The sequence below is a fragment of the Lynx rufus genome, unplaced genomic scaffold (assembly GCF_022079265.1).
Source record: "Lynx rufus isolate CCGP_SWC_20201006 ecotype Redwood Valley unplaced genomic scaffold, mLynRuf1.p SCAF_2, whole genome shotgun sequence".
Lineage (NCBI taxonomy): Eukaryota > Metazoa > Chordata > Mammalia > Carnivora > Felidae > Lynx > Lynx rufus.
In genome coordinates, this window is record NW_025814834.1 from 70098807 (window position 1) to 70110941 (window position 12135).

The 12135-nt window shown below is 35.3% G+C and overlaps 1 protein-coding gene across 1 annotated transcript in view; it reads left to right on the forward strand.

Moving 5' to 3' along the window:
- KCNH7 (potassium voltage-gated channel subfamily H member 7) overlaps positions 1 to 12135 on the forward strand; it is a 476865-nt gene that overhangs the window by 344550 nt on the left and 120180 nt on the right. Inside the window, exon 5 of the mRNA XM_047085555.1 lies at positions 4300 to 4320. Within this exon, the coding sequence (XP_046941511.1) occupies positions 4300 to 4320 (21 nt within the window). The remainder of the gene's footprint in view (positions 1 to 4299; positions 4321 to 12135) is intronic.

Sequence of the window (12135 nt, forward strand, 5' to 3'; positions counted from 1 at the left end):
CTATAAACTGATTGGGTAGGGATGGGGTGGGAAGGAAGAAGGGGAAAGGTTTAGAGAGAAAAAGTAATCCCTGAAAGTATTGGAAGACCAAACTTGAAAACCAAAGTCAGAACAAGTTAGAATTCGTTTCTTTTTCCCTGGCCTCTTTGTGTTCACATTCTTACATTAGCCGGTAGTGAAAGCAGCAATGCTCAAAAGACCATGACAGGGGCACATGGGTGGCTCAGTCAGTTGAGCTTAGGACCTCGGCTCAGGTCATGATCTCACTGTTTGTGAGTTTGAGCCCCACATCGGGCTCACTGCTGTCAGCCTGTCAGCTTAGAGCCTGCTTCGGATCCTCTGCCCCCCTTTCTCTACCCCTCCCCCACTTGCGCTTTCTCCCCCCAAAAAGATAAATAAATATTTTTTTTTAAAAGACAGCGACAAAAAAAATCATCATTAACATGATGATGGCCAACTTTTACTGAGTATTTTCTATGTGTTGAGGCATTGAAAATGTTTGACGCACATGAAGTGATTTAATTCTTAACAACAACTCTGTGAGTTAGGAATTATTGCTAAGCCCCATTTTAAAGATGAGGTAACTGAGGCTTAGATATGCTAAATATATGACTCGTCCAAGGTTAAAGAGTTCCAGAGCCGGCTTGCATACCCAGGACCACCTTTCTCCAGAGCCCACAATCCACCACTCAGTGTTTTCCTGTGGTAGGACGGGTCTGTGGACTCAACGAGCTTTCCCCGAGGCTCGGAGATTCAGAGTACCTGTTGAATGGATATATCAGTCCCACTTTTCTAAATCCCGCAGTTCAGGTTCCTGAGCGCCCCATTGTTCTGTGGTATCCATGTCTGTGCGTTCCCATCATCACTGCTGCTTTTGTGAGTTTTCTTCTTAAAACATGCATCTGATCACTGGGCTCTTAGTGTAGGGTACTAGGCACTTTGCCAGCTGGCCACAGTTCTTTTTCAAGCCTTCCTTCCAGCTTCTGCAGGACTCCTTCCCCTACTATGTATAAACCTGCACAAAGGTAATTGCTTTTTCCCAAACATGCATCACACATTGTTTCGCTTCATTAGTTTGTTCTGCCAGGAATATCTGTTCTCTACTTTGTTCCTCCTCATCCTGCCACTCACAGTCCTCAGGGCCCATTTCCCCTTCCCAAACCAAAGGAACTCAATGATTTTACACCCTAATGTGCAAAGCAGCATTTGCACATTATGATAGCATTTATTACATTCTACCTTTATTCCACATTAGAAGTCTGTCATTTCTGCGGGATACACAAAGCCATAAGTATGCTTCTGTGAGCTCCCCCATCGCAGGAGCTGGGGCATAGTGTGCTTGGCAGCCTTAGTATCCAACACAATCGCCTGTCTCATGGCAGGAACTCAATAAGTGTTGGTGACACATTGAGAGGACCATGCTCCCGAACTGTGTTTCAAAACCACGCACAACAGAAAATGATTATATTCCATAATACTTGAATCATGTGGGGATCTTTCTTTAAAGGCCACAGTGAAGGTGAGAAGGCAGAAGAGAATTCAGAAGGCAGAATTGCCAGGAAGAATTCAAAAAGAGATAAATCAGTATCACAAAAACAGAAGCGTTTTCCACAGATAGGTTTGAGAAACTATATACGGTACAAAAGCCAGTAGCACATCCATTTTAATCTGTAGTCTAAAGAAGGTCAAAAGGAAAATAAAATCAAGGACAATTTCCAAACTGAATAGTCATCTAAGGTCCCCATACCATGGAGTGATTGCATGCTCAATATCTCCTGACTGAATGAAATTGCTGAAATTTGATCTTTGAGCAATGAATCATATAGCTGAAATGCAATAAATCCAATAGGGTGATTCAAATGACCAACATACATTTTGCTTAGTTCGTCCCGTTAGTGTAAGCATCTTTAGAAATCATACTGGCTTTTCAGAAATTGGCCTTATTGCCTAGAACCTGAGTTACAGTATTAATACCATTCTTCCATATTAGATGGCACATGATCAGTGTGTGGCATAGACGTCGCCTGTGATTTGACAGTGGTGCTGAGGAGGTTAGATCAGATTTCATGATTTCACCTTATTTGCTTCCATTTTATGTAGTCTTCATTTCTTACATAGTTGCTGATACAATTATGGGAAAGGATGATTTCACATTTCTGGATTTCTCAATTCAGGTTCTATACATGGACACTCAGTAGTGGGGACATCCTGGATTTTCTTCCCACACCAAAGCTATGTTATTTTCCAGAAAAGTATCACTTGCTTACAGATGCTACAGTTGTCTGGTTATCGGTGAATAAATTCAGAGGGTATTTTATACTTCAGCTTTAGAACAGTTTTTTTAGCCACAAAATCACTGATTAGCCTAGAAGAAACCACACTTCCTATGGCTACATAATTTGATATATTTCAGAAACTGAGCTGCTGACAAAAGAAGATTGAAAACTTTAAAAGTTTTTATTTTTTCTTTGGGTATAATTGATGCACAATGCTACATGATGATGAAAATTCTTTTAAACTGATTTTAATTTTATGAATTCATGTGACTGGTTAACAGGTTAAGTCCCACATGCACCAGATTCTGAATTCAGATTATTGCTTCTTCATTCAAGAAGAGAAATTTCCTTCTTTATAGGCTATCTTTATAGAACTTTAAATAATTTGCAAATATAATAGTGCATAATGTTTTACATTATCCTTTTATTTAATCTATATTACCAAGTACCTTAGAATTCTACTTCTCAAACCATTTATGGTGAAGGACCAGGATTTTTTCTAATCCATCACAGACCAATACATTTGTATATGTAAGAAAAATGCACTATTAGAAAAATGAAATTTCCAAAAAAAATACATAGAAAATATAAGCCCTAACTGTTTTATTATTAGATTGACCCGACATAGAATTACTCTGACAAGTTGCTAGAAGATTCTAGATGCTTACTCTAATTCCTGCAGTTATATTGTCACGGACAAATAACAAGGTCTCAGCTAGCACCAATGCACAGACTGTGTGCTCTGTCTTAGAATGTCAAAGCAGCATTAACCATATAATATAACTTCTAGTCAGTTTTTTGGGAATTTGCAAATCTTTATAATTTCGAGGTTATAATTTTTAACTACTTATAAGTAGTTGTTACTTTACTAATGATTTGGGGGCCTCGCTTCTGATGGAGATAGTTAATTCTATGTAATCAATCAAGGTCTCTTCACTATCCATATTTGCTTTTTTATGGTCCCTCAAAGAAGGCAGAGTTGTCATGTAAGGTCACAGTTTTGCATATTTCTATGTGAGCCAGTGTCTACACTAGCAGTTCAATATACCACATTATTGAAATTGCTTCACTTGTAGACTTTGAAACAATTATGATATATCCCAAGATTTTAAATATGCACAGCATTACTGTACATGTCAACAAATGTTGAACAGATTTTTCAAATCTTGGATATATTTGTATGGTTTTGACATGACTTCATTTCTTTTAAGCTTGTTTGTTTCAAAACTAGTAATGCAGATTTTGTTACTAGCAAATATGCATCAAAGGGTCAGGTTGCTAATCTCAAAATAAATCTGAAAACACTTTGTTGAGATTTGAAAACAGCCCATCGTAATATAAATGAATTTCTTAAATATTTTAGGTATTATACTGAGTGCATTGTGACAACATAGACTTAAAAATCTCACATTACTTTTAAAAGTCAAATCTTTCACTGATTTCTTACAATTATTTTTGCCTAAGAATGATTCTTTGAGCACTATTTGGTGTTTTCAAAATATGCATCGAAGAACATTTGTGGGAGTGGCAGTTAATAGAATTCTGATTAGTGACAAGTTGGTTTATTAAGGTAAGCTGTTGTCTTAATTTTCTAGGTTAATTAAACCATATGAAAAAAACAATTACTTAACATACCAAATGTTGTGCAGTCTTTCTTGTAAATGACGGTTGAAGGGACACTAAAATTGGCTTCTGACAAGACTGAAAGTTTTTATCACAACTGCAGACAGCTGGAGATGCCTTCTCCAAAGTGTCATAAATTATAAAAGATACCCATCTTGGAATCCAGTTAAAATAAATGAGATAAATGATTCACATACTTGAACGTGCATGCTTATGATGGCAGATATTATTTTTGGTATATGCATTTTACTTGGTTGAATAATACAAAATGCTAATTTCAAAGATACAATTTTCAGTCATCACATCCTGTTTACTCTGATTGTAATTCAGTGTATATAACATAATTTTAGTCTTCTTTTTATATTTCTTTCTTTTTTTTACCCTTATGTGCTCAAAACAGACAATGGTCGCAATGTCAAAGGTAATGTACGAACTCAAATTTCATCACCTGATGCTCAAAGAGCCCCTTTACTTGGCATGTTCACTTGCCTGCTGTATGCCCTGTACAATGCAACATCATGCTGCCCTTAGCTGGTCCAGGTGCCTGGTGGAGATATCGTGGCTTGATTTTGTTGGAGACATTGTTACTTTCTCAGCTGTGGCACCAAAGTGATTCTGAACTCCTTTTTCTTGCAAGTATAAGCCTAGGTTGACAATGAACGCTTCTAAATATTTAAACCATTTGGAAAGAAACAAATATTAAGCTAAATACATTCTGGTATGAAAGAGGCACATCAGCCTGTTTCAGCCCCAAAAAGGTTTTGAGTGCAAGATTAAATAAAGTAATCAAAGTGCTACATGACAGTATCTCTTCACTTGTTCCTCTTTTGTTTCCTTAAAACTAGTTTCACGTTCCTGGATGGCAGGGGGTATGGTTTTAAGCTTACTGTAGTAGTAAACTGTACATGCATGATGGTCATTTTCTATTTTTCTATATTACATTTCAGTCATTTTTAATTGTGTCCTATATTAGTCTGAAATCACTGGCATGACCTATAGGTACTGTAGGTTAATGTTTAAGTGGGCAGTACCTCTGGAAAAGTCTGGATTTGACTACAAATTTGAAATTCACCTCTGTTTTTTCTACTATATCATAGTAGGTACAAGGAATCACAAAATATAGTAATCATATTATTCTCATCAAATTGAAAACATTTGGACTTAGCCTTTTAACATAGGCCATGCATGCCGCTGTGAGTGTGCATATGGTGACAATGACTCATTTGATGCATGTATGTTGCATGGACACGTCTCCACCGGTAACCATCATTATTTAAAATTCACTGTTTTGGCCTCTTCTGTATGTCACTGCTACTCTGATCACTATGAAGTTCTGTATATTGATTTCTCAATTGCTTCCCTAATTAAGTCAGAGCTGGTGATGCTTATGAATTAATAGCACTAGACACTAAAGCTGTTTTCTGGTCATCAATCCACGGTGATTTGAAAATAAGGGAAATTGTGGCAGCTTCTCCCATCCCAATTTTATTTTGCGAGCACTTCAAAAAGGGTCTATGCAGGTGACCTCCAATACCGGGATGGTATTTCATCCACATGATTATTCTATCCTCGGCCTGTCTACTGTGGTTTCTAAAAGGGAACAAATTAGTGTCAGTTGTGATGGTGATTTGAGTATAATTCAGGATATAATGTCAAGAAACAGAATACAGACACCCCTTGCTAACTTGCTTGTATGAAATATGATTGGCTTTAGCATTTAATAATTAGCAATTAATTATTAGACACTAATTTTCCAATGATCTTTTAAATGCAGTGAAAAATGAATCTGATTTGTCTCAGTAAATAGAAAATTGAGCTTGCTTATCTTAAAACTAGTAGTTCACACAGCTGTCATTCAAACCACATTTTTTTTTATTTTTCTCTCATAAATCCATTTAATCTCCAACCCTTTTTCCTTGACCCTCAATTTTTTAATAGCAGTAGTCTTTAAATAAAAATGAATCATCAAAGTCAGAATTTGGGATTAGGAAACTCTAAACCATTGTAGGAAGTTTTCCCACATTAATATTTATGAAGTCAAACTCCCAAATTAGATTTAAAAATGCGCAAATTTAATTTAAAAATTAATGTAAATGTACCCTCCAAAGTCTTCATTATTTGTTCAGACTCTGGTTTTTAAACTATCAAAAAATACTTAAGTATCTGGCTCTTTAAGATTTTCGCTGAAAAATTATCATGCTAAGTAGATATAGAATAATACATTAAGTGCGCTTTTAAAATTTTTTGGTTTTGTTTCTAAACCACATTTAAATAAAACTTAAAAAATAAAAGACAAATTTCTATACTTCTTTGTGTACAAATGCATAATTACAGTTCTTAAATATCAAAGTCACCCAAAAATAATTTCTTGACCGAATAAAATAAATCATTTCGGCAGGCATTTGGAAGGACCTCAAGAGCATCTGGTTTATTCCCCTCAGGCGAGGTGGTTGGCAAAATTTCTGACACAAATGGTAGAGGAATCTTTATCTTGGGGGGATCCCACTCTCTAACTTTCTTGGGAAATCTATTTTACTGCCTGTTACGCCAAGAGCTAACCTAAATCCTTCTTGCTGAAATGCAATTTTCTTCCCTCCTTTATCTCTCCTGAGTGGCCAGAGATTCCAGCTGGTTACGTCTAATCTTGATATAATATCATACTATAAGAACAGCAATTGGTACTCAGTCTTTTCTTCTAAAACAGAATCATTTCCATTTAACCTTCTTACTTAGGATTAAATTTGTTTCCCTTTAATACATTTCCTCGAAATTTATGAATCTTTGAAATAAGACTTCAGAGATCTAAGTGTAACCCATTATCAAGGATTGGAAAAGTTAATTCAAATAAATTGCATTTGCTGCTTCTATGTGTGCATGTACGTTAAATGCTGTTAACAATCTCTTTAATGTTGTGAGAGGTGAACCTAATCCTGTCTCAATCACTCATCAACTGATCTTCACCTCAAATTTAGTGGTGGTTTCTCTGCCTGTACTGCTCTCCAAGTCATCCATAAAAATTAACCCACCCCTACCCCTCTTAGTAAATAGGTCCTTAATATAGCTTTACCCCTTTATTGCTTCCACCTGCTTATTATTCCAAGGAACTCTGCATCCCACTGACAATAGTGTGTTCAGTCTCCATCTTGTGTGTGAATCTGGCATATGAGTCAGAAACAAAACTATCTGCAAGACTGATCACAGCTTTCACCTCCCCAAGCCACAAAACCTATCAGACTCACAAAGGAAATCAACTGATCTGATACAGCTTGTTTCTTATAAGCTACACTGGCCAAGTTTTTGTGATCTTATAAGAATTTGCATACTGATGTTCAATGGTGATAGTTTTCTTCTGAAAATTATATATTACACACCCAAAGAAGTAATATGATTATGGACTACAAATAATATGATTACTTCTTATCTATCTAAGTTTTAAACTGGCTGCCAGTGTTCTTTTACAAAATCCAATTACTAAACACTGCATTTGCTTTTTTTCTAACGTTAAGTCACTTCAGCAATTTACATTTTATTAAACTTTAGCCAAATAAACTCAGTGCCCTAAGAAATATTGTGTAAAGACCTGATGATGTGATAACCTTAAGTTTTTTTTTCTCTCCTTTTCTTGTGTCCCATTTTATCCTCAAGAGCAATGATCTTTAAAAAAGAAAACAGCATTTTTTAAAAATTATCAGATGTCCTTGGCTATATTTCCAGCACTTCTAAAAGAGAATATATTCTCTTTTAGCATCTTGTAACTCACGATAAATTCAAATAACCTTATCATAAAAATTTTAAACATCTTTAATCTAAAATTCTTCCCAGTTGTTGCTTTAGCCTCTGGCTTGATCTCTAAATTCAGGATATTTCTTTGTAGCTGGAACATGGCCTACTTTATATTTAATCAGACAGTTGTAATATATTAGAGCTTTATCCAGATGTTGGTTTAGTCTACTTGGTCACCTGTTTTTCGTCTCCTTCTAGAATACAGAAACGTTTAAATGAATGGTCATCCATTTTGCAAATGTTTCTCTAAGGAACATCAATTCCTCCTTATACACCTTTGAGTTTTACATTCCTTTCTACTGAAGCTATTATTTCCCCTTATTTCTGCCCATTTATTTTATTTAAATTCATTTACTTTGTTTTTCAGGTTATCCTCCTTTCTTTCATTAGAATCCTAAATCCCATCTGTTCATGATCACTCTCAGGGAGGCTGCCTTTCACCTTTAAATCCTCAACCAAGGCCTCTCTGAATATAGACCTAGGAGGTAGGAAACCCTGTGTTCTGATTTCTAGTCCTTGATGCTTATTCCCTTTTGGCCTCATATTCTATCTGCTTAGGTTGACGATTAGTGAAAACGAGAATACTGTGAATACTTACCATAATTAAAATCTTGGGAAATTTTTTCACTAGAATTTAGATAGGTTTTAGAGGAACCTAAGCTAATGCACATTGGCTTGCAGACTCAGACTTCTGCAAATAAATATCTGCTTCAAAATCAGCGGAAAAAGCATAATGATCTTTGTTTATGGGATGAAATAGATTGTAAATGTCTTATCTAAGTAGCATGCATGAAGTATTTTAAGTAACATTTTAGGTTCTGCTGAATTCTTTAAATATATAGATTTAAAAGAAAGCCTAGATTAAATCTCTATTATTAAGAAGTTACCAAAAAAAAAAAAAAAGCAGAATAGAATAACAGTTTGAAAGTTTGAAGGGTTATCCACCAGTAAATACGAGAAGCTAAAATATGGACTCAATGAAGTTATAATATTCTGAGAGCAAATCTGCCTATGACATATATTGACCAGTGGTTTCTCAGCCCTGTCAGACCCAATGTCCCCTTGTTTTGCAACAATATTTTTTATACTCATTTTACTATCCTGTAACAACATTCAGAAATAAGTTAACCTATTTCTAAAAGATCAACATGATTCTTTAACTGTAATGTAAAGGAGGAATACAAGGAAAGCAGTTTATAATAAAATGATACATTTCTCAATGTATTAATGCTCAAATATCACTAACTACACTAGAAGACATAATGCAATGAGCAGACATTTTTAGAAAATGGCTTTAAGAGCATTAAAGACATGAGAAAATCATCCAGATAAGTACTAGAGAAAATGATAGAGCAGGAATATGAGTGGATAACAAAATAAAAAGCAGTATTGGAATAAACAATAACAGACCAGAATTATTTATATATGAATTTTAGAAACAGGAAATAACCAAAATTGAATTATGAAAAATATCCCAAGATAAACTGGGGAGAAAATGAAAAAGGATGATGTTCTCACCAGTAAGCTGGCCCTTAACAGCTCAGTGTAATGTCAACATGATTTCATATGTGATAACATCAATATTAATGAATTGCACTGTTTAAGAAAGAAATCCCACCAAATGTCAGAACATATATTCTTTATCCAATATTGTAAAAAGGCCTTGCAGACCATATGCTTTCCTAAACAATGGGACTAAAAAATGGATTGGAACAAGAAATGGCAATCGAGACATTATGATGAAGTTGTGGCAGATCTCTAAAGAGTTACTAACGTGAGATTGGAAACCAACAGGCAATCTCAAGACAAATCAGTTAGTGTTTAGTTCTTACTACATAGTTTCTTTTCATTACATCATGTATCATTTTACATACATAGAGAACAATCATATGAACTATTTTTGAAAGAAATTTTATTAATGATCTTCAGTGTGATTCCTGTAATTCTCTGCAAATTTAATATCCAGTTCCAACACTGTCAAAAAAAATACTCAAATCTCTTTGTTTACATATTTGTTCGTGACCTGCAAACACAGACTATAACCTTATAGCGTGAAGTCTGAAATTTTGTATTGGCAATTCAGATGCCACAAGTAGAGTAACTCCGAGTGATACAATTTTTCAAAATGGTGAACAACTTTTGGTAAAGTTCTGAACCAAACAATGTAAAACTCTTTCCTTTACATGGTAGTTGTAGCTCTACAAAGTTCAACACATATTAAAATCATGTTAAAAGTACATTGTACTCTTTATATGTGAAACAGGTTCAAGGCTCAGATCGTTATAAACAGGCTTTCACCTACAGGAATGCCCACTGGACATATGGGACAATTTTTCAATTGAGCCACCTCTCATCATTGTGACAGACAAAAATGTCCCCAACAAATGCCCCTAGGATGAAGTACTGTCATGGTTGAGACCTCGTGCTTATTGGTGTAGCCAGTTCAGTGTTTATTGAAACTGGTTACAAGGACAATCAAAGCATATTTAACAGTGTTTGTCTCCTCTAATGTGATAGATCATCCATGTTTTTGCCTGATTTTTTTTAAACAACTCCATAGAGAGTCAGCTGTAGACATTCACCACATAGAAGGATGACAGAAATAGAGTTGAAAGATAGACATTAAGGGTTTAAAACACAACTTAACTATATATCAGAGCTCAACTTTCTCTAATCTCTTCTCTGTACCCCTGTGTGCAGTAAAAGTACCTAGTGAGTGAAAATATGACAATAGAGTTGAGAAAAAGACATTATCTAAAATGTTGGAAGTCCTGGAATATTTTGCAAATTACAAATTTTAAGATATAGGCCTGGAATATAGCCATAATATTATACAATGATACAAAAAAGAGAACACTATCTAGGATATGTTGCAATACTAAATCAATGGTTTGTGATGGAGACTTATAGAGAGATCTAGAGAATGGGGTTTCTATCAGACACCTGTCTGAAGGCAAGATTAATTTGGTGCCACTTTTGGCTCCTATTTCTCTCGTTATCTTATAAATAGAAAAGAGAGTGAGTGTCTATATGCAAATGAGAGCATACTGGGCAATAAATGCCCAAATTGCTCAATGACATTTTTCACCTAGATGGATTTGATCATCATCATGGATAAAACTCAGGGAGTGAATAAAATTGCACCTCAAGAAGCACAGTGTCTGCAGTATGGATGAAAATGATCTTAAAACAATTTCAAATTTTTAAATAACCAAAAATAAAATTTTATAAAGGAATATATGTGAATTCTCTCCAAATTAACTATCAGCCAGGTGATGGCAATTATTTTTACTAGCATTATAGTTTAGCTGAGTTGATTTGTTATTGTGGTTCAAAATACACCACCTATAAATTTAATTTTCAAGTGTTCAGCCCTGCATAAAGTACTTTTTGATCCCTAGAATGTATTTGTTTCATTCTGAACAGGAAAAAAAGTAGCATAAGGCAAAATGTGCTGACTAACAAGCTCAGTCATGCAGTCTGTGTGTTTGAAGCACTCTCTGAGGCAGCAAAATAATGGCTGAGTAACAGTCATGGGCTCAGGCTTTCTGTAAAATTCTTCCTGATGCCAATTTTTAGGAGCTCTATATCAGTAAAAGTTGCATTACCCATTATACAAGAAACTCTGGAGCATTTCCTGACTCTTCAAAAGCAACACACAGTAAGTTCACCTCAAGGTGTACCTAGTCAGTGTATGTATCCTCGACAAGGGAACCAGGAGCCCTGGAACCTTGCTAAATTGTCTACACGGGAAAGAAATGTGGGAATTGACCAGGGTCGGAAAATGGGTACTAACTTCCAGCTGCAAGATGAATCAGTTCTGGGGATCTAACATATAGCATGTTTGAAAATAAATGAATGGATAAATAAATAAATAAATAAATAAATAAATAACCAGGTACCACTAACCCCAGCCATTACCTAGCTATGGTCACTTCAATGTTAAGTTATGTTTACCAAAGTATTCTTCTGGTATGGTTTTTTAATGGAGGCTTTTCTTTCTCTCTCTCAAAAAAAAAAAAAAAAAAAAAGTCTTAAATGTAAATGAAAGGGGAAAAGAAGGAAAGATTTTAAAAATTTCACACAGGATCCTGGAGTTTTCAATAGAATACACGCACGTACACACAGACATTTGCCCTTCTCCCTCTTACCTGAAATTCCTAGAAGCTCTGTAAAACACCTCACATAGGTAGTAGAAGCACATGACAGCTGGTTCGTCACTTGTCATTTGTCATTGGCCCAGAGGAGAAAGTAATACACATTGGAGCTAGGGACACAGCCTGTTCAGAAATTTCCTGGCCAACATGATTTTATCCACAGGCAAGTCTCTTCCTTGAATAATTCCTGGATTATAAAAAGGCATTCTTGAAAAACCAGTTTGGCCAATAATAGGGAGTAGAGGTTTTTGGGTTTTGTGTTTTGTTTTGTTTTATTTTCCTTTTATTCCAGCCCT